The sequence below is a fragment of the Poecilia reticulata genome, chromosome 9, assembly GCF_904066995.2.
Source record: "Poecilia reticulata chromosome 9, P_reticulata-male-v2, whole genome shotgun sequence".
NCBI classification, from domain to species: domain Eukaryota; kingdom Metazoa; phylum Chordata; class Actinopteri; order Cyprinodontiformes; family Poeciliidae; genus Poecilia; species Poecilia reticulata.
In genome coordinates this window covers 34363682-34387622 of record NC_088838.1, presented here as the reverse complement: position 1 = coordinate 34387622, position 23941 = coordinate 34363682, and the positions used below count along the sequence as shown (strand labels likewise).

The window sequence follows — 23941 nt, the reverse complement described above, 5'->3', positions numbered from 1 at the left end:
CCTATGTGTTGGAGGCTGTTTGGTTGTAAATGTGAAGATAAAAGCAATATAACAAATCGCCATTGGTGGCGCTGTTGCTGTGCACAATGAGATGTGAGCTGAACATGTAACAAGAGGAAGATGAAGTTCCCCGTTCCTGAATAAACGTTGCCATGTGCTATCTCCAGTTATCTGCTTGAATATTATTTTATTTGACCTAGTGTATCATACACAACAAATGTCAAAAGGAAAACAGATTTCTACAAAATATGACAAATCAAATATGTAACATGACATAAGTGATTGCATAAATATTGTAGTCAGAAATCATTTGAATCAGAACACAAACTAAAGCATCAAGGACACTAGTTTTACTTGAGTGGACCAAATGCAAAATAAATAAGATTTTTTTATTAATGTTTAACATTTCCATAGCAACTCAGCAGCTCCAATAAAATGATCCAACCTTCAGACTCCAATAAACCTGCAGGTTCTGTCTAGTTTCCTTATCTCTATTGGGCAGGTCACAATTTGTTTCTGCTGAGCTGCAGGTTCATTATCACAAAGGCACCAGAAGCATTTGTTAAAGTATTTTACTTTAAAGTGATGATAATGCCAAATAATGTTGCAAAGTGGGCCAAAAAGGTTTTCAGGGATCAATTTTCTATCATGTAGAACAAAACCAAGTATTTAAAAAAATAAACAAAACTCATATCCTTCCAGTTTCTGGAAGTTTACCGATGCATCAATAAATTATCATTGTGCCTGAGCTTCAGTTCTGCTCCGTTCAGTGATAGGTTGCAGTGGGAGGTCAAGAATGACAACACATTGTTGGTTTTTATTAAGTTAACTTTCAGGAATTACATGTGTGCAGATAAACTGGATGCTTTCTTAAGAAAAATACAACAAACATTTAAACGATTCTTGTCCAGGAGGCGTCCTGGAAGCTAAACATTAACTCAGCTCGTCGTCCTTCCCGCCCTCCTGACACATGAAGAAGTATTTCATTCCAGTGCAGAGAGGCTCGTTCATGAACAGGGAGAAAAAACTCACATGCAAGGTAAGTAAACCTTACAGAAACTTTGTAAAATATAATGAAAATATAACTTTACCTTCCCTAAAATCTAAGTTTACTAACATTACTAACATTCCTCTGTTAAAAAAATATTGTATCTAAATTTATTAGCTGTTTGTTCTACTGTCAAATTGCTGCTTCTAAGTTTAAATTTAGGTTATTTTAATGTTTAATTAAATCTTCTCTGCTCTCAATTTACCTGATTTGAAGAGATGAAAGAATAAGAAATAAATCTTTACACAGGACGAAGGTTCAAAGTTCAACTGAAGTGGATAAAAACTCAATTTCATTGCAGCAACAGTCAGATAAATAAAAATTAACCTTTAAATTGTTAAACATAAGTGGAGATTCTATATGTGGTTATTGTTTATTCTTTATGCTTTAAATGTTAGAGTATATTACCAGTATTAGGGGTCGTAGTCTGTAATATGACCCTTATAGATCTATAGATACTGTTCCTGACAGACACATTAAGCTGGTCATGCTTCACTGTCACATTTCCTCAAATGAGCAAAATATTATCAGTATATAATCTATATTTTTATAGTTGTGTTTTTAGTTGCATTATCTTCTTTTTAAGATTGCTGCTGCTGCCATCTGTGTAAAGATTTGAGTTTTTCTGTGCGTTTATTTTAGGTTTCTGTGTCTATTGAGTCTCTGTGTTGTCCTGTCTTCCCCTTGATTGTTCCCAGCTGTGTCTTGTTCCCTGATTACCCTCCGTGTTTTTAGCGCCACCTGTGTCCCATGTTCTTTGTCAGGTCTTGTCCTGTCTGTCTTGTTTGGCTGCCTGTGTCGTTCGGTTCTACCAGCTGCTACCAGCAGTAGCAACCAGCCCTCTGTTCTCTCTGTGCTGGAGAAGTAAAACCATCATTTCAACCTGGGTTCCCAGCATCTTCCTCACCACCACTCACTGCACTTCATGACAATCTGCTCCCATTTTATTTTCTGTAGATTTTCCAGATGTTTGTTTTGTTGTGCTTATAGTTCTGAAATAATAAGTTCTGTATTTGCAAATGAATCCATAATTCAATCTAAGAAACCACCACTAAAATAGAAACTAAAACACTCAACTACTGAAAAGAAAAGAGTGACACTGAAACCAGTGGCGCAAGTACACATTATTCAGGTGGATGCGAAAACATTCCTCAGGAAAGGAACATTAGGTGAAGGAGCAACGCTCACTCGATGATACGTGAAGGGTAAAACCCGCTACATTTACTACATTTACCTCGTTATGTGCGCGAGGTGAAGGAGCGTAGCTGAAGTGTACGGGAAAACATCATCGGCGCGCCGCCCCCTCCAGACGGGGTTTTGGCGCCCCCTCTGGTGCTGCGCCCCTATGCGTTGCATACCCTGCATACCCACTTTTTGCGCCACTGACTGAAACCAGAAGGACGCAGAACAGCTGTGGGACAGAGCAGAGAGGCTGAAGGAAGGAGACTCATGAACTCAGAGGGAGTTGATCTAAAACACTGAAGGATTAACCCAAAAGGGAAAAAAGCCATAAAAACAATATGAAATACAGAAATACTCATAAATTCATGAACTCAACACAGAGGAATGAACTGAATATGACGCTTTAGCAATAAAAGTAAACATTCTGCAGTTTTTCTTCAGATTCATTCTCACACAGCAGAACCAGGAGCATTGTTTTGAGAAGATTCTGTGTTTATGGATCAATCTGATCATCATAAGAGAAAAAAAAACCTTCCTGCCAGTTTCTGCAGGTTTGCTGCTGCATCATTAAATCAGCAGATTGACTGAGCCGTAGCTCTGCTCCTTTGCTCCCGTCACTGTTGGACTGTAGAAGGAGCAGAGGTCCAACTAGACTGTTTTCTGTCCAGCATGGTGTCAAAGAAATCCCTTAATCTACCTGTCAGGTTTTAAAATATAAATGACATATATTCAACTGCACTTCATTTTCATTCAGTTTAATTAATATTCAGTAAGCAGAACAGAGAATTCACATCATTCACACATCAAGGAAATTAATATTTCTTTTCTCCACAGTGATCAAAACCACTAACTGTGGCCCCAATAAATACAAATAAACAATTAAATTAAATTATTCATTATCAATTTATTTCTAAAGCACCTTAAAATTACAGGTTAGTCAAAGTGCTGCCTCTGAATATCAAAAAAGAATAGAAATATTAAATAAAGTGATAAAAAAAACAAACAAAAAAAAGAAGCATTTCAAATAAGATGAACAATATTAACAACAAAATCAGTGATAAAAGTCATAGAAGAAACAAGGACTGGCCTAATGTTCCTGCTCTCTGGAAATAAGGCCAATTTAAAGACATTAATTTAAAATTTAAGATCCATTAGATTTTCTACAAAAATGGAGAGTCTTCCAGGAGATGCTGGTGAAACGGTTCCCATGGTGACGAGTCGAGTCCTGAGCAAAACTAAGAGCTTTTAGTCTTGGGATGTCTAAGGTGATCTGGTCCATGCCTGTTTCGTTTCAGTTGTTTTATGGGGTTTTATCTGTAAATGACACTATCAATCCTGTTATTATGTAAAGCAAAAGCTACATTCTGTACATTTATAACACTGTACTAAAATACTTCAGTTGTTTCTTTTTTTTAGGGTGACGGCTTCTATCACGGTGCCATCATGGCCTCTTCATCACCATGTGAGTCCAATTAAAGCTGGTCATGATTAAACTACCTGTGATGATGGAATAATAACATTATTATTATTATTATTATTAGTAGTAGTAGTAGTAGTAGTAGTAGTATGAAACTATACTACTACCTTTTCAGAGCCAGAGCTTCTGTTGAACCACATTCTTCACACACCAAGGAGTTCTGATTCACAAATGGATTAATGTTTACTTTTTCTTCACAACCATAACTGTAACTATGACTATGTTATACCATTTCAGTTGGATACAAATTTTAAATACTGCTTTTACTGTAATCTTAAATGGTAACAAAAGATAATCGGTTTTATTGTTTTACTGTTATTACTAAAACCAGACTTTGCCCTGAGGTTCGATATAAAATCAGCATAGCTAAATGACTGAGTGAAAAATGAGAGAACTGTTTTTACAGTTCAGTCAGTTATGAGGATGAAAAGTTGGAAAGTGTTTCAGATCTTTTTTTTCTGAACTCAACACTTGTGGACACTTAAATATTTATTCTTAGTCCAGTCACTGATCCAAGTCAACATCTGATCCTTCGTTGTCTTTTTGTTTTTCAAGTGAATTATTTCCTTTATCTTTGCAGATAAAACAGCTTCACAGTTTCAAACCAGCAACATTACATTTCGTCCACCTGACAGTAAGTTGTGCAACAAATCGTTTGGAGGTTTGGCTACAGTAACAGAATAAAAAATCACAAATATTAAATTTTACAATTATTCTAATGAATAAAACATAAATAACTGATAAAAATTATGAAACTTTAAATAAGTAGAAATGTTTTCAACCACAGACTTCTTTTCAGAAAATGCCAAACTAACACAAGTGTTATATGCTCTGTATAAACCAATGAGCTTTGCTAATGACAAAGCAAAGTCTGTTATGTGCAGAACGAGCAGAAGAATCGTCTCTGCTGAGGCTGATTCATCCCAGATTCTGGTGGTACCAGCCACTGTGTATCTGTGGACTTACATGGACTTACAAAGTCGTGCTTTGGAGATTATATGTTCTGGAAACTGATACACGAAGTTTAAGGAAGGATTTGGATGAATTATTGAAAACATTTTCCTTTATTATTTCAGTGCATGAGATGAGGCTTGTTCTGCTCGGCAACAGCTGGTTTGATAAGAGTTCAGTCGCCAACCTGCTGCTGGGTCCAGATACGTTCAACACACAGGAGGAACCAAACAGATCCATCAGAGTCCATGGATGGATTCAAACAACAAGAACAGTTCTGATAAACACACCGGACCTGCTACATCCGAGCATCTCTGAATCCAAACTTCAAGAACTTGTAGAACATTGTGTGAGTCTCTCTGCTCCTGGACCTCATGTGTTTCTGCTGGTTGTTCAGCAGAACATGACTGACCAACAGAAGCAGAGACTTTATAGGATTCTGGATCTCTTCAGTAAAGACTCTTTGAAACATTCACTGGTTCTGATCTCAACACCTGGATGGGAAACTCCAGCTTCAAATTACCCGTTTCACCTGAGGTCTCTGCAGGATCTGACCAAAATGTGTGGAAACAGGTGGACCAGGCTGCAGCCTGACTCCACAGAGCTGCTGTGGAACCTGAGTCAAATTTTGAAAATCAACTATTGGAGCCATGTTGACTGTGGGCGTCTAGAAACCTCTTCACCTTTGGCCTCTGCTCAAAGCCCTGGTATGTATTGACAACAATTTGATTAATTGTCTTAAAATAAATGACAGGTCACGTATTTGCAACAATATGTGTGTTCTATATAAAATCATGGATTTACCACTTACTGCTAGATATTTTTTTATTTGTTGGAAGTTTCATACTTATTGGTTGCAGGAAAAAATTACTGAAAATCAGTTGACAAAGCCCAGATTTCATGGCTGGGACTTCACTCTTTATATGATTTATCTCAGTATGCGAAGGTTACTCAAAGTATTCAGTAAAGTAAGAAGGTAGCATAGGAAGAACCCAGATGAATGTTCACAGCACATCCAAGGTGTAGAACCATGACGCCCTTGGAGTTAATTACATGTTAAAGTTTAAGTTCTGAACAAACCAAAAAAGTCAAGTCAAATTTATTTGTACAGCACATTTCAGCAACAAGGCAGTTCACAGAGATTTACATCTATTATGAAACAAACAGTAACATCACAATTTGTCAAATGCCATCACCCAAATCATCAGGCAAATACACATCAGATTTGTTGATCAATGTTTTACTTACTTCTAATAAAAATAAACTCTAATCAGTTGGTTTTAGTCTAGATTTGAAGGAATTCAGTGTTTCAGCTATTTTACAGTTTTCTGGAAGTTTGTTCCAGATTTGTGGTGCATAGAAGCTGAATGTTGATTCTCCTCTTCTGGTTCTGGTTCTGATGCAAAGCAGAACCAGAACCAGAAGACTGGTTGATACAACAGCATATCTTTAATGTATTGTGGTGCTAAACCGTTCAGTGATTTATAAACTAACAGTATTTTAAAGTCGATTCTCTCAGAGAAGGACTTTAGAACTGGTGTTATGTCTCTATCTACCTGGTTTTAGTCAGAACAGCAGCAGCAGCTTCTGGATCAGCTGCAGCTGGAGGTTTGATTTGTTAGGCAGACATGAGAAGACGCTGCTGCAGGAATCAATGCAGCTAAAGATAAATGCATGGATGAGTTCTCACATTGTCATAGAAGGGAAAAGGTTTGTGTACATTTACACGTAGTCCAGTACTTGTGTAAATATACAAGTATTAGTGTAATATGTGTACACATTAGACTAATGATAAAGTAAATTTAAATTGGTGTTCATTGAGTGTATTTAAAATTCCATGGCTTCAGTGGAACAGAGTTGGAATATGACTTAATGACCTTTACTCTTTTTCTATTGTAGAACATAACGTCGGAACAAAGCAACGCAGGAACAGCAAGGATTTTATTCCACCAGCCTGTGAGTTTATGCAATGTATATTTATATTTTGTTACAGTTTGACAAATAATTATTCAGAATGATTTTCTAGATTGTACTGAAAGTGGTGTAAGTAACATGATTTCTAATATACGCCTGTAGGAGGTTGTTTAGACTTATTTTGGTGCCCTTTTCTTTCTTCTTTAACCAGAGTCAAATGGACCAAACAGGGACAAGAACCAAACATTAATATGAACAGTTTAATGACATCTAAAGATAAAAAATATATACAATTTTATTTATTATGATATGTCTACACTAAAGCAGGAGCAAGGCATAGAGTGACACAACAGGCAAATGCTCATCTGAATTCACGACTGGTGGGTGGAGCTTATTCCTTTCAAACCCCTCCTTGCCAAAGAGCTATTGATCCTTTGCATGTGATGTCACTCTCTTTGAAACTCGGCCCTCTCTGGCATGACGGAGGTCAAAACAACCTGTAATCCTGAAGATTGTCAAAAAACACTCGTCTGGTAGCCTAATATTGCTTTTAATAAGTCGATTATGAAGTAAAAATGGTCACAAGATGATGCTCAGCCGACTGCGCATCATCTTGTCATTTAATTGTATAAGTTTTAATGAGAAAAAATGTGGCGGCAATGGATAGCAGCCATCAATAATGACTGGCAGCTCTCGCTGTAATCACGGATTTGCAGCGAACACTTTTTACAAGGTAAGAAGATTAACATTTATATATTTTATAAGTAAGTGTCTAACCATCAGTAACCATGGAAACAATGTCCCACCATCATGTAGCCTAGCATGTACGTACAGAAAAAATTGGTTAGCATCTCGTCTTTTGTACGTTTTTAAGGCTGCTCCGGTTTAAGGGGGAGACACTGTTTATGACACAGGCCCAGCGGCATGGGTGGGCATTGGGTGGGCATCAATGCCCACCCCCAACACACACAGAGTCAGCCCCCTCAAACGCCTCGTAAACTGGAGGCTGTCCTCGAATAAAGCGCTATGATGGACGTCGAAATAAATTATCAATGAAGTGGCGTAGTTGCAAAGGGTCAATAAGGAGAAAACACAACAATAAGGCAGGTGCTCATCACTTTCAAAAATCACAGGGAACGCAGGAAACCAAAACAGCACAGGGAGGAGAGGGAAATGAATCTAACATTAAAGAATAATTAGACCTAAGAAATTTGAGTAAGAAGGAATAACTAGAGACAAGAAATAAACATAATAAATTATCCATCCTTCCATTACCTTACACCCTTATCCTATTGGGGTCGGGAGGGGTGCTGGTGCCTATCTTCAGATGCCAACAGGCAAGAGGCGGGGTCACCCTGGACAGTTCACCTGTCCATCGCAGGGCAACGCAGAGACAGACAGGACACACAACCAGGTACACACCTAAGGTGAATGTAGAGAGACCAATTAACCTGACAGTGGGAGGAAGCCAGAGGACCTGAAGAGAACCCACGCATGCACAGGGAGAACATGCAAACTCTATGCAGTTCTTTCTCTGGAGTGGGTGTAAAATGTCTCATCTACATTTTCAAAGACCAGAAAAACAAGTTTCTCTTAAACTAGTCTCAGAACAGAGGTAAACAAGTAATTCAGACCAAAGCATCACAGTTCTAGACCATAAGTGAATCATTTGTATGTGAAAAGGAAGGATTTAAAAGCAGATAAATCCTCTGGTGCAGTTACACGACTATAGATACACTGAACTAAATACAGCTCTGCAACTGGTTTACTTTAGAAATAGTTGATTAATTGTCCTATAATGACAGGTAATTTAGTCAGTATGATAGGAATGAACACTGAACCTAAAACCTGTTGCAGTGTCACTTAAAGGTGTGTTTTTGGTCCTGCAGTCCTTCAGCAGCACCCGCCAGTCCATGTAATGAAGAAAGAGGAGAGGGGACCAAGCAGCAGCCAGAAAACCTTCATGCCAACATGGGGAGGTAAGATTCCTGCATCTGTAAACATTTGTGATAAAGTATATTTTAAACCGTATGCTTTAAGTCTTGCTTCTGTGTATACTTCCAGTTCTTAGTACTAGGACATCCCTATATTGAACAGAAACTAAGAATTTTTGCTCTCTCTTCTTGGTCACTTGGAGGGTTTTTCTATAAGTGTTACTGATAAAATTTATAAAATCTGTGAAAAGAAGGGTGGTTGTATAGGCTGTTTAGACATATTTATCTCTTGCAATATGAACATAAAACTCCTTGACCAAATTGAGTTTTTTCCCTGAAACTGGTTGCACATACATTCCTGAAGGCAAACTTAGTGTGTGGATTCTATCAGAATGTTTTTTTTTGTTTTACTTATATTGAATCAAAAGTTGTAGAACAGAACCTTACTGATGTGTAATGAACATTGTTCAGCATGTTTGATTTCATCAGCTGGTCAGAATTTTTCAGGCTAGAGTGGGTGTTCGTGTGATGATGGAATGTTGATATTCAGATCCTCCAGCTGTAAGAGTGTGTGGGGGGAGTTTGACAAGTCATGCCAACCCAATCCCCCCAAAGCCCCACCTCCCTCTCACACACACCTCCTACCACAAGATGCTGCCCTGGGCGGTTGCCCATGTCACCCATATTAGAAACCGCCACTGCACACCTGCATTTCATCAGGCGCATCAACAGGTGCAACGTTGCTGCCAAGAGCCACAAACAGACCCTGGAAATTCCACAATTTTGCTCCTCTTGATTATATACGACAGAATCTCTCATGCTTAGATCTTCTATATTTATATCTTTTTTCTGTATTAAATTTAATTTAAGTCGGAATTATAAAGGTCTTTAAAAGCTTTAAATTTGACATGCTGAAACCTGCAGATACAATTGTCTTCTTCCATGCCATGTAATAGTGCCAGAAGCAAGGTGCTGTCCTCTTGTCTTTAAGTAGAAAATAAGATTTGGTTAATAGTGGTTAGTAGAAAGGTAGCTTTTAATTTTTGTGAAATAATTTAGTATCTGTGTGAAAAGCAAATTAATCTAACCATCCAAAATAAATACTAGGATTTCTTCAAAAGCTGTTTTAAAAAATAATTAAATCTGTAGAGATTCATACAGAGAAAAAGTAATGGTTAAAAAGTTTTATTGATTAAAAAGTTCTTTGGCACTCGGGCACCGGCAGAAGATGTGCGTGCTGAGAATCTCTGCGAGCTTGGATGAACGGCCTGAGGCGAAGCTCAAGGTAGTCTTTCCCCCGGGTCTGGATACTGGTGGTGGAGTGGACCCTGGAGGGGAAGGAGGCTGGAGGGAGTCTGAAAGTTGTCCGGGAGGATGAGGGTGGAGACGGGGAGAAGGTGGGTCGAAGCGCGGCTGAAGCAGGTGGATCCATGTTTGTTTGATCTTTTGAAGGAACTTTAGCGTGGTGATTGGCTGGGACACAGCGAAAATCTGGTGCTGGTTGGCTGAGGCAGAGGCATGGTAATTGATGATGCCAGTAGGCTGAAGAGTCTCACAGCTCAAATTTACGCCTAGGCTTCCATTTCAATCTGTAGAGACTCACACAGAGAAAAGGCAGCAGTTAGAAAGTTGTATTGGCTCGAAGTTCTTTGGCGCTCAGACACTGGCAAAAAAAGTTCATGCTGAGAATTTCTGCAAGCTCAGGACGAAGCTCAGGGTAGTCTTCCCCCCAAAGAGTGTGACAGGCTGAGGCTTTGGTCGGTCAGCTGATAGGGCTGGCACTGCTGCTGGCAGGGCTTGCAGGCTGATCTGACCTGTAGGCACGGCTGTCCATCTAGGCAAAAAGGAGTTAGAATTGCTGAAACGCTCTACCACCAGTGATTTGCTATGAATACTTACCCATTGCCTGAAAGTGGTGAGAATGGAGGAGAGGTCTGTGAGGATACAAGAGGAGGATGCTGCTGACAACCAGATGCTGGGTTGATGAGAGAGAGTTATGACTGAACCTTGAGGGGCAGTGCAGGCTGCCTGTGGTCAAAATATGAGGCCTGGAAATGGGGAAGGGGAATTCACATAAATCGGGGATTTCTGAGAAATTTAAGGATCAGGCAGAGCTGTGGAGACTTTACGAGTGAGGGACATAGTTGTTGAGAGCCGAGCTCACCGACTTAAAAGTATAATTGAGCATGGCCTGAAAAGAGGCATGGATGCAGGACCTGCGATGTCCCTTTGTCATTCCAAACTAACAGATTACTAAAATGGGATGGAGAACAAACAGCTGCTGAAATAGGCTGTACTAGGTGATGGATATAAATGTCAGTTTTTTACCCATCGTTCCTCAAGGAAAGGACATTATAATTTAAATAACACATTTCCAGCAACAAGGCAGTTCAAAATGCTTTAGATGGAAATAGAACAGAACCTAAATAAAGACAAAAGTAAAGCCTGAAGCTAAATATTGATTCCCCATAACAAGTCCATAGTTCATAAACTAACAGGGGAGAGAGAATGTCACCATTGAATTGCAGACTAAAGGAGCTAGAGGTGGCAATAATTGAACAAATAGTGGCGGTTAGGACCCTGTCATGGGAATGAAAAGGTTTCCAAGCTGTGCAGTATTTAGTTAAGGTGCACCATGCCGAGGCAAAGGTCTGGAGAAACAACTTTGATTGGATGTTGGAGTGACATGCGGGGATAGCAGAGTTCAATCATTCAATCAATCAATTTTTTTTGTATAGCACATTTCAGCAGAAAGGCTTTTCAAAGTGCTTTACATAATAAACACACAGTCATGCAACATTGAATCAACAATCAAAACATTACATTGAGTCATTAAATTCATAATTGATTACGTTTCAAATCAACTCTAACTGGTGGGTTTTAAGTTGAGTTTTAAAGGCTCTCAGTGTTTCAGCTGTTTTACAGTTTTCCGGACGTTTGTTCCAGATTTGTGGTGCATAGAAACTGAATGCTGCTTCTCCTTGTTTGGTTCTGGTTCTGGATGCAGAGCAGAACCAGAACCTGAGGGGTCCAGATGGTTGGTACAGCAATAACAGATCTTTAATGTATTGTGGTGCTAAACCGTTCAGTGATTTATAAACTAACATCAGTATTTTAAAGTCTATTCTCTGAGCTACAGGGAGCCAGAGTAGGGACTTTAAAACTGGTGTTATGTCTCCATCTTCCTGGTTTTAGTCAGAACAGCTGCAGCAGCTTCTGGATCAGCTGCAGCAGCTTCTGGATCAGCTGCAGCAGCTTCTGGATCGGCTGCAGCAGCTTCTGGATCAGCTGCAGCTGTTTGATTGATTTATTAGTCAGACCTGTGAAGACGCTGTTGCAGGAATCAATGCGGCTAAAGATAAACATGGATGAGTTTCTCTAGATCTGAGACATCAGTCCTCTAATCCTGGAGATGTTCTTCAGGTGATAGAAGGCCGACTTTGTGACTGTCTTAATGTGGCTCTGAAGGTTCAGGTCAGAGGTCAGAGGTCATCACTACTCCCAGGTTTCAGGCTGATTGCTGGTTTTTAGTTGTAATAACTGAAGCTGTGCATTGATTCTGGTTCGCTCCTCTTTAGGTCCAAAGATAATAACTTCAGTTTTGTTTCTGTTCAGCTGGAGAAAGTTTTGGCACATCCACACATTGATCTGTTCTAAGCATCTATTCAGTGATTGGATGGGGTCAAAGGTCACCTGGTGACATTGTGATGTAGAGCTGAGTATCATCATAGTTATGGTAGCTGATCTTATTTCCTGTTATAACCTTAGCCAGTGGGAGCATATAAATATTGAAGAGAAGGGGTCCTAGGATTGAACCTTGGAGTTCCCCACATGTGACCTTTGACCTCTCTGATGAGAAGTTTCCGATTGAAACAAAGAAATCCCTGTTATTTATGTAGGATTCAACACTGAGGTCCAACAGAACCAGCACTGTGGTTCTCCCACAGTCTGTATTTATATGGATGTCATTGAACACTTTGACTAGGCCCCTCTCTGTGCTATGGGGAGCATGAAAACCAGACTGGAAGGATTCAAAGAGATTCATTATTGTTAGGAAGTTATTTAATTGTTTCAACAGCTTTTTTAATAACTTTGCTGATGAATGGGAGGTTGGAGTTGATGGCAGCTGCTAGATGACGAGAAGGAGGAAGGCTTGACGTGTGGATGGCAGGTAGCTTTAAAGATCATGTCACCCGTGCAGCATTTAGTTGAAGGTCAAATCAAGGTTTCATTTGTAGCCTGTAGTACATTTCAGCTCGAAGTACCCCAAATCACAACAGAAACGTGACATCTTTTCCTAGTGCTGTCATTACACGTGAAATGCTGGTTAATGATTCATAAATTACGGGGCAAAGCTGGATTTCAATCTAGATTTAAAGGATTTCTGATTCTGCTGTTTTACAATATTTTCAGAAATTTTCCCCGGGTTTGTGGTGCACGAGGCACTGGGGAGGCAGAGCAGATCAGAACCAGAAGACCCAAATGGGCCAGAAGGATGATGCGATAGCAGATTTTTAATGGGTTGAGGAGCCAGACCATTCAGAGATTTGTGAATGAACAGTGTTTCCTAAGCTCTGTTTTCAGAGCTTAGGAAACAGGTGTTCGATGAGAGGACTTTAGAACTGGGGTGATGAGCTGCATCTTCCTAGTTTTAAATAAGATGCTGCTGCAGTAATCAATGCAACTGAAGATAAATGCATGGATAGTTTTCTATAGATCCTGAAATGTTTTCATTTTGTAATGAGGGCAATAAGACGAAGTTTGGATTGCTGCGAGATGAGCATGACTTCATGGAGTGTGAAACACTTAGATAATAGGTTGATATGCCCTGTAAACCCCCCTAAAACAGAGCAGAATGCTGATCCAAAACTTTTATTTTTGTCATTATTTATAAAACGCGGATAAGGTTGAAAGGGGGGCAGAATAAGTCAGATTTCTTGCCGAAACTGAAAAGTAAAGTGCGGTGCGTGAGACCAGAAAGAGTCCACATTGTTGGGCTGGTGTTCTGTTGGGACGCCAAATGTCAGGTCACCATATGTCCGGCACAAATGGTTGGCTGCAACTGACAGAAAAGTATGCGGTGGTTACCAAAACAGTTTTATTTAATCAGCCACATGATGGAGAAGTTGCATCGTCATAAGCTTTGTTGCCAGTGATGGCCCAACTTGGCAGTAAGCAGTCGGACTATCAAGGAGCAGGAGGTTTGTTTCATACGAGTGTGATTTGTAGTTTACTGCAACTAGCTCCAGCAGTAATTACAGCCACCGATTATAAACAGATGACAACTGCGACAAGCATGGGTGGAAATCCAGTTATCAGAAAAAGAGTTGACTCATTTTATGACCTATTGGCTGGGGTGGAGTGACAATCCGGTGCTGGTTGGCTGAGGCGTGGGCATGGTGATTGATGATGCCAGTAGGCTGAAGAGTCTCACAGCTTGAATTTTGCACCTCGGCTTCATTTGAGCAGTTTAACAGCACTTGAGAGTTAAAAAAAAATAGAAATAAAAAATTCAGAGCAGGCTAATAATTTTGACCTTAACTGCTTCTTCTTCTTTTCTTTTGGCTTTTTCCCTTTAGGGGTTGCCAAAATTGTTATTGGCTATGCTGTCAACCTATAACTTATAAACCAACCAAGGGAAAAAAAAAGACAAAATTAGTGGAGATTTTCAACCTTCTCTTTTGGGTGTCATACTTAGTCAGTTTCCGATCAGGCAAAGAGAAAATAAAAACAGGGTAGGGAAGCTCCAATCACGTTTTTCCTGCTGATTCTGATATCGCTCTGCAGGCTATGAAGTATGACATGCAGGTTTTGTGATCGGCAACAAGAGACACTAATCATCAGTCACTGATCATATACTTTTTCATGGACATCAACTGATTATGATCGGTGACTGATCAATCAGCACACCAATAATACAGGGCATAGGGTTCAATTTTAGTTTATCTTTTTTGTGTGTTTTTCTGATTGGTTCTAACTTCATGTGTCTTCTTCCACAGATAATCAAAATCCAGACATCAGAATAGTTCTGATTGGGAAGACTGGCAGTGGAAGGAGTTCAACAGGAAACACCATCCTGGGAAGAAAACAGTTTGAAGCCAAACTGAGTCAAAGATCCGTCACAAAGCGATGTGTGAAAGAAAAGACTGAAATAGATGGACGGTCGGTTTTTGTGGTCGACACACCTGGACTGTTTGACAACAGTTTGAGTCTCAAACAGATTCAGGATGAGCTGGAGGAGTGTATAACTCTGGTGGCTCCAGGTCCTCATGTTTTCCTGCTGGTTGTTCAAATCGGCAGATTCACATCAGAGCAGATGGAAACGGTAGAAATGATCAAGAAAACCTTTGGGAAGAATTCAGAAATGTTCACCATCGTCCTTTTAACTGGAGGAGATTTGTTAGAGCAAAATGGCCTCACTGCTGAAGATTATATTGAAAAGGAAAGTGACGATTCTTTGAAGAAGCTGATCGCTGACTGTGGAGGGAGATACCATGTGTTCAATAATTCTGATGTAGAAAATCGATCTCAGGTCAGAGAACTGATCAGAAAGATTGACGACATGGTGAAAGAAAATGAAGGAAGTTTCTACACCAATGTGATGCTGCAGGAGGCTGAAGCTGCTATACGGAAGGAAATTGGAAATCAGAGAGAAGAAGAAATGAACAGAAAGATGGAAGAACTTGACAGAAAACATGCAGCAGAAAAAGAGGCCATGAAAAGAAAACTGGAAAAGGAAACTGAACAGCAGAGAAAAATTCTATATGAAATGAAGGAAAAAATCAGGCTAGGAAATGAGAAGAGAAAGAAAGATCAGGAATATAGAGAGAGAGAAGAGAGAAGGAGGGAAATGCAAGAAGAAAAGGACAATAAGCAGTTGATGGATGAGCTGGCAGAGTTGGAGAACAATATAAAATCCCTAAAGATAAAGAGACGAGAACTGGAGGAGAAGCAAAGGCTGATGGAGAAAGAACAACGAGAGAGGTGGAAAAAAAGACGTGAAGAAGACAAACAGACACAGCTGAGGGAGGAGATGAGAATGAATAACCTCCAAGAAGAATATGAAAAGGAGAAAGAAAAATATGAAAAATCTAGATGGATTGAAGAAAATGTTTGAAGGGAACTCAGAGACCTGGAGAAGCACCAGAATAATCTGGAAGACATGAAATAGAAACAGTTGAAATATGCATGTGTGCAATGAATCAATTGTTTTGGGATTAAGATAAAACTAGAGTGACATTAGTCTAGTTGGGCAAAATTACAAAGACTTACAAAGGTTTTAAATCCAGCAGGGCTACTTTTGGTCCTAAAAAATACACTGTAAATCAATCAATGGTTTTTTTTAAGGGATTTCAGGAGGACACGTTTTTCTCCGAAGGAAAGAGGGAAGGTACTGTAGCTCCACCTAGTGTCCGTCTGTGGATGTACATGAGTTTTACTTCATGGAGTTTGGATTATAAAGGTTTCAGACCCTTTGCCTTTGAGAGAAACAAGGTCAACACTGAAAGACAGAGACAGTTTTATTGTCTGTAGAAAAATAATATGAATTTATTCCCACCACAGTTCCACCGTCCTCTGAAATCTTTTATAACTGACTTCAGAGTCATAACAATAGAGGAGCCCATGCCTTGTCCAGTCATTGTTTTACTGAAACATCAAGTTAGACCAACTTGTCTTCATGTTAATTAGGTCATAGAGGTTAAATACAGACGTATCGAAGTAAAACATATCACTTCCTCTTCTCAAGGTGTGAGGCTTGAGAAGAGGAAAGTTTTGTTCGGGTCCAGATGAGGACCAATCACAGCAGGTTTCTTTATAGCGGCTATAACTTTTATAGTTTTGTTATATAGTTAAAATTTGATTCCAGGCCTCTTCAATGTTCTTCAATGTTCTTCAATGTTCAACTTTAAATAATCAATGTTTTTGAAAGAGGAGACGAGCTGTCATTCACCCGTTACTATGGTAACCACCAACTGTCAAGAGCAGCATTACAGAACCTATACACCAATAAATGTCGGACAAAAATAAGCTTTTGATCAAATGAAATTAATTTGAAATAAACCAGTTTTGACAAACTTTACATCTACTGTATAATATTAAAATAAAATATTGTTACACACACTAAAAACTGGTTCTTATGGGTCAACTCTGGGATTGCAGGGCTGGTTTTGAAACAAGCTCTTCTCTCGCTCCGGGTCCTCGGCGTCCGGCGGCTCCTGGAGGACTTCGTCTTGTCCTGGTGTGGAGACGAGCCGCTCGGCTTCGTGTCTTTTTCCTGCATTGTAACTGTTGATTTCAGAGGAATTCACAGAAAAACGTGAATCTGTGAATGTTTGCAGAAAGAAAATGTTTCTGTGAAGTTTTGCAGCATTAAACTAGATGGAGGACAAACATAAATCGTGGAGAGGCCATGAACAGCAGGTTGCTAGGCAACCAGAAGCTCCTGAGAATACATGAGCAACACTTTTCTGATTTTTCATCACATTTCAGTATTTCTAATACAGTTGTGGTTTTGAACAAAGAATATTTTATGGTAGAAAAAGAAGAAAAAAATCTTTACAGAAATCTTTAGCTCAGTTAAAGGTTTTATTATTTTCCAAACAGAAATTATTACAATAAAAAACTTCAGAAACTGATCAGAGTTGATCAGCTGGAGCCACCTGGGTATATGACACTGATGTGTAGTAACTCTGAGGTTCCACCAGGTGGAGCTACAGCAGTAAAGAATAAATCGGCCTCAAAAATAAAACTCCGCTGTGTGTTTTAATACGAACAGAAGGTGTCGCTGTTTCCCTGCTAGACAGAAAATGTTTCTGTGCAGAAAGTGAAGATCTGCAGATGCACAGAAATAAATCATGGAGGGAAATGAAGTTTATGGAAGCTGCTGATCCCACAGAACAAACTAAATAACTTCCTTTGATAAAATTAATCTAGAATCTGATTTTAAAGCAAATATTCCAGAAAATAATAACACTAGTTTTTCTGAGTTTTTTTTTTTCTCGTTACTTCATCAGTAATCGGTCTGGTTGCAGCCTTATGAAATTTGTTTCAATGAATTTCCCAACTTCTATGAGGTTTTAAACCAGATAAATCAGCTCAAACTGAAGCAGAAGCAGCTACAGCAGCAGCTACAGCAGCAGCTGCTGCAGCAGCAGCAGCAGCTACAGCAGCTACAGCAGCAGCTACAGCAGCTACAGCAGCAGCTACAGCAGCAGCTACAGCAGCTACAGCAGCTGCAGCAGCAGCAGCTGCAGCAGCAGCTACAGCAGCAGCAGCAGCAGCTGCAGCAGCAGCAGCTACAGCAGCAGCTACAGCAGCAGCAGCAGCAGCTACAGCAGCAGCAGCAGCAGCTACAGCAGCTACAGCAGCAGCTACAGCAGCTACAGCAGCAGCTAAAGCAGCTACAGCAGCTACAGCAGCTGCAGCAGCTACAGCAGCTACAGCAGCAGCTACAGCAGCAGCTGCAGCAGCAGCAGCAGCTACAGCAGCTGCAGCAGCTACAGCAGCTGCAGCAGCAGCTACAGCAGCTACAGCAGCAGCTACAGCAGCTACAGCAGCTGCAGCAGCAGCAGCTGCAGCAGCAGCTACAGCAGCAGCAGCAGCAGCTGCAGCAGCAGCAGCTACAGCAGCAGCTACAGCAGCAGCAGCAGCAGCTACAGCAGCAGCAGCAGCAGCTACAGCAGCTACAGCAGCAGCTACAGCAGCTACAGCAGCAAGCAGCTACAGCAGCTACAGCAGCTGCAGCAGCTACAGCAGCTACAGCAGCAGCTACAGCAGCAGCTGCAGCAGCAGCAGCAGCTACAGCAGCTGCAGCAGCTACAGCAGCTGCAGCAGCTACAGCAGCTGCAGCAGCTACAGCAGCTACAGCAGCAGCTACAGCAGCTACAGCAGCTACAGCAGCAGCTACAGCAGCTACAGCAGCTACAGCAGCAGCTACAGCAGCTACAGCAGCAGCTACAGCAGCTACAGCAGCAGCTACAGCAGCTACAGCAGCTACAGCAGCAGCTACAGCAGCTACAGCAGCTACAGCAGCTACAGCAGCTGCAGCAGCAGCAGCAGCTACAGCAGCTGCAGCAGCTACAGCAGCTGCAGCAGCAGCTACAGCAGCTACAGCAGCAGCTACAGCAGCTACAGCAGCTACAGCAGCAGCTACAGCAGCTACAGCAGCAGCAGCAGCTACAGCAGCTACAGCAGCAGCTACAGCAGCTACAGCAGCAGCTGCAGCAGCTACAGCAGCAGCAGCTGCAGCAGCAGCAGCAGCAGTGATCTGATCTGATCTGTTTGTCCTGTGACTCTAAAAGCTCCGTCTGGATTTGTTTATGATAAACTAATGCAGAATCACTTCCTTCTTCCTCATCATGCATCAGTAATCATTTCCATTATTAACATTTATGGTCTGAGCATGTTGGTAATTTTTAGTTAGTCTGGATTTTATTTAGCTTCATCAGAGTAAAGGGGGCTTTTTAAAACTATAAAGTAAGTTTTGAGGAAACGATAAATCACCTCTACATGATTCTCAATCATTTTCTCACATAAAACTCAATAGAGATTAAACAAGTTTCAGAGGAACAGAGCTGTTTGTATGGACTAGGCCGTTTTACTGAAACCAGCCAGTTTTTATGTTTCCATTTAAAATGTTCCTGATTCGTTGCTCTTCAGTTTTTCTGAAAGTTTCCTGAACAAAGTCATGAACATTTTCCTCTCAGCTCTTTAGGAATCACCTGGTTGGAGATAAAATCCTATTTTCTGTTTGTCAAACTTTGTTTTGGGTTTTTTTAGGGGGGTTTACTAAAAACATGTGCAGAAGCTGCATCTCAGGGAACATCTGCTGGAAAAACACAGTTCTGATGGCATGACTGAGTTTTTCCTCTGGGTTCAGGAGCCATTTTATGCCTGAACGAGATAAATAAAAACAGAAACTTGCTGCCCTGTTTGCATGTTGGACTGAAGGTTTTTGTTGAAACAGGAGGGAAGTTCTGCTAATTTGCATATTTCCCAGGATTCCCCTGTGTGGGATCACAGCAGGAAGCCAGGTGGGTTTTCCACCAGACAGAAAACTTCTGACCGATGCAAATACTCAGGTAAATAAAATATCTACTGTGTGAGGCAAACAGGCCTGGTCAGGATTCAGTGATATTAAAATTATTCCAAAGGTTCAATAATAATAAATAAACACCTGCTACTGGCACTGATGGAAAACCCAGAGGAGATCCTCCATCTTCAGGTGACCTTCACTGACCTTCACTGACCTTCAGTCACATTTACTTCTGGTTCGACTTTCTAAATATTTAATTCTTATTTCAAGACGTTGTTTCATTTTGCTGATTTAAATAAATGATGGAACTAACAGAGATGCTGAAGATGGAAACATTTTTAAAATTCCAGCTTCTAGTTTCAAAAAGCCGAGTGAAGTAACCCCCATCATGATGCTGCCACCACCATACTCTGCTGTAGCTTTGGTAATGTTTCAGTGTGTTTATTCTGTGTAAATCTTTCAGTTTGTTCTCATCTCCAGTGTTTCTCCTTCTCTTTCCAAAGCGTTGAGGTCTTTAGTTCTGTGTTTGGCAGGTGATGAATACCTGAGCTCTCTGCTTCACCTGCCTCAGGCTGTGTCTGCACTGCAGTTACCACGGTAACGGCAATCAGAGAGCCAAACAGCGGCTCAGTCATCCAAAATAAGAATAATTGGAGGTTAAATGGTGCAGAACATTTCTAAACCTGGTTCTATAGCAGGACGGCACGGATCCTCCCTTTACTTTGACTAACCCTCATTATGTCGGCGCCACAGCTTCTCATTTAGCTCATCAGAGGATCAACCAGACGGAGGATGAGCGCTTCAGGAGAAGCTCCAGGTACGGTATGTAACATACAAACCGTCGAAATTCATTCATTCATTCATTCATTCATTCAATCATTCATTCATGAAACAAGAGATGCATTACTTTAATATACATTATTTATCCTCAAGCAGAATTAAAAAGCAGCCAAACTAAAATACTAAAGTCAGAAATTAGTTGGTAATCAGACAAAATATGAAAATATTTACAAATGTTTTATATTTTAGACTAAAAACAGAAAATAAATGTTAATATGTGGTATATTTACGATCCCTGGGAGTTTTTGATCATGTTCTTGTTAATTAATGCTCGATATGTCTTTCCGTACTCAGTTCATTGCTCTGTGTTCACTATGTTAGCCTGGTGTTGCCATAGTTTCATTTCTTTGTTTCAGTTTTGATCGGTTTTTATTCTTTTCCTGTTGGATTCTCTTTGTTTTTCATTCTTAGTCCATTTTTCAGATTTCTGCCTCAGCTGTTCTGCATCTGCTCTGATCAGTTCATCAGTTCATTTTCCACCAACCTCAGGATTTCAGCTCCTGGTCTTCATGGCTCCGTCCTCCAGCTTCTGTCTGTTTTCATTTATTCTTTATATTTTAATCATCTGGTTCATGTTCCAGGCTACATTTTGGCTCCGCCCTCAAAGTGAAAACATGAACTGTGAAAATGTTTCTGGTGCATTTTGGTTAAAACTTGTTTGATTTTCAGTAAAGGAAACAACCAGAAATGGGCGGAGCCAGAAATTATTCTTAAAATTAAAGTAGAGTCAGAATTATTGAAGTTAATTAGAAGTAAACTTTCTGCTGATGTTGCTCACTTTTTATTTCTTTTATTTACACGAGTAAAAATGTTGTAAAATCAAAACATTAGAATAAATGACATCAGACTCGACCTGCAGGTCGTGTTGCTTCATAGTTTCTCTTATTAATCCACTTTTAGCGTCTAATATAAAAATGAACTGAATGAGTTTTTCCTGTGTTGAACAGACTTTAAGAGGAATCTTGTGAATTCATGAATAAAAAACTAAATTAGTGGTGAGGAAAATGTTTTTAATCTTTGTGAGGGATTAACCCCTCCCTGTTTTTTGTGTGCTTTAAATATTCTAATTTATTTGGTAAACGTATTTTGTGTTTGGGGGAAGTAACTTGATTTATTTACTTGTTTTTAATCATCTTCTCTCTGAGGTCGCCGGGTCATGTGTTGCCATGGAAACGCGCCTATGAGCAGCGCTGACAAGAACCTGGTGTTTCCAATCAGCCTCATTGGGAAAATCCATTTTCTGAGCGGGAGGAGAAAAGTTCTGGATTTTGTTTGGATCCAAATTGTTTTAGTTTTTAGTTTTGTTTGAGTTAATTGTAACTGTGTAGATATTTTTTTAGGAATATAGTTTAGTAAAGATGTTTGTTCTTTCTGGAAATGTGAACGTCTCCATCCTCTAATTAGTCCTGGTGGAAGCCAAACCTGTAAAAGGCTGGAGGTTCAGATGGGAGGAAGATTCTCCGTCCTCTTGTTTGACTGCATGTCCTGCTGTAAACTGGACTGAAGCTGGAGATAAAGGGAAAGTTTAGGTCTCTAAAACTGCTGGTTCCAGTCTGGCTTTTGTTCGCAAACTAATAATGTTTTAAAAATAAACCAAAAATGTCATTAAATATTTCAAACTGTTTGACCTTCAGTCTGATCATCTGAGATCTGATGCTGGAAAAGTAACGACAAACCAGCAGGAGACGGAAAAACACAGATGATGAGTTTTATTACGACCAGATGTTTCACTGTGTGTGTGGGAAAGTTGTCTTTGCTGGACATTCCCCACTTCCTTTATGATCTCACACACACACACACACACACACACACACACACACACAGCGGCCACCTCATCATGTTGCATCAGCGCTGAGCAGCACTTTCCCTGCTCTAACGGTCAGACTCTGACGGTGTGAGGGTCGGATCATGTGACTTTGTGACTCATCACTCTGACCAGAACCTCTGACCAGAACCTCTGACCAGAACCTCGGCTCACTGCTGCCTCTGTTTCCTGTTAACTCCTGGGTTTTATTGGATCATAAAAATTTATTCCTCAGAAACTCAGAGACAGTTTTCAGCCCAAAAACTCAAACTGGAAGAATCTGATGAATATTTTATTAATAATTTATTGTTTGTAAACAGTGAATGTTAAACCGTTTTAGTTTCTTCTTCTCCATCTTCAGAGGTCAAAGGTTAAGTGAATCTGCTGTGGTTTTGCCTCAGGATGGTTTCATGACCTCACTGCCCAGATGTTCAGATCCTTAAATCCTCGAACGCATCATTAAAAGACGAACTGAAGTCGTTATGAGGTCAAATTTAGCTAAATATCAGGAATCATTTATGGAAAAATGCATCAAATTAGAGCAGAAGCCACAATCCAAACACATCACCAGAAGGAAAACCTTTTCTGAACCGGGCCGACAGCAGAACCAGAGTTCGGCCCACGATGCCTTCAGGGACAGTCAGTCATTTTCATATCTGAGGTTTCTCCTGTGTTCAGGCTGCAGGCTGAGGGTGGAGAGCAGCAGTTCATCTGTGTCTGGGTTACTGTCTGTTTGTCCTCACACACACACACACACACACACACCCCTACACACACACACACACACACACACACACACACACACACACACCCCTACACACACACACACACACACACACACACACACACACACACACACACACACACACACACACACACACACACACACACACCCCACCCAAAGCGGCAATAATGAGGCGTTTGCACGGCAGCGGGTCGTGTTTCTGTGTTTCTGAGGATTAGACGCAGGCAGACAAAGCAGAGCTGCATGAAGAGGGTGTGGAGGTCAAAGGTCATCCAGCTCACAGCAATAAGAGCTCATTAAACAGAAACTGAAACTTTAATCCGCAGGTTTAACCTGAAGCTGCAGCGACACGAAGCCCAACAACCTGTTTCAATATTTATTCATAACAGAAAAATTGTTGTTTTCTTTTCACTGAGCAACGACAAAAAACAAGAAACAAATCTGAGTCTGAAATTCATCTGGAAGGAATAAAAATTATCTACTGATTTATTCTGACCTCATTTATAAAAACTGAGATTTTATATAAAATATGCAGAAGTTGAATATTTCTTAACAATAAAAGCTGTAAGCAGTTTATAGAGTCGATCTGTTTATTATTCATGAACGTCTCAGTTTCATTATGTCGTCATAAAATCTGTCAAATGTTTTATTAATGTGATTTTAACTCTAAATGTTCACTTTAAATCCTGCTGACCTTCTGTCCACACCCGGTTTGTTCTCCTGGTACCAGAACCACCAGAACCACCAGAACCAACAGAACCACCAGAACGAGCAGAACCACCAGAACCATCAGACAAACCTGCAGGTTTTTCTAAGTCATTGATCTATAAGACAAAGTCATAAAACAAACTGCAGTTTCTTTTTCTCCCTTCGTTGTGTCAGTTGATCTCCTGCTCTGTAGTTTTGCATGGATCCCTGATGGATCCCTGGTTGATCCCTGGTTGATCCCTGATGGATCCCTGGTCGATCCCTCAGAGTCGCAGTGATCTGGTGAGTCCAAACGCCTCAAAC

General features: G+C 40.3%; 1 protein-coding gene across 1 annotated transcript; it reads left to right on the top strand.

Moving 5' to 3' along the window:
* The first annotated feature begins 8257 nt into the window (after window positions 1-8257).
* LOC103460727 (GTPase IMAP family member 4-like) lies at window positions 8258-16620 on the top strand. Its single transcript, XM_008403011.3, has 2 exons — window positions 8258-8551; window positions 14506-16620. Exons 1-2 carry the CDS (start codon window positions 8491-8493, stop codon window positions 15621-15623), a joined length of 1179 nt encoding a protein of 392 aa, XP_008401233.2. The 5' UTR covers window positions 8258-8490; the 3' UTR covers window positions 15624-16620.
* Window positions 16621-23941: the final 7321 nt, after the last annotated feature.

Coding starts and splice junctions, on each gene's coding strand:
- LOC103460727 (XM_008403011.3), top strand. CDS start 8,491: ATGAAGAAAGAGGAGAGGGGACCAAGCAGCAGCCAGAAAACCTTCATG. Junction 8,552..14,505: donor CTTCATGCCAACATGGGGAG/GTAAGATTCCTG, acceptor CTTCTTCCACAG/ATAATCAAAATCCAGACATC.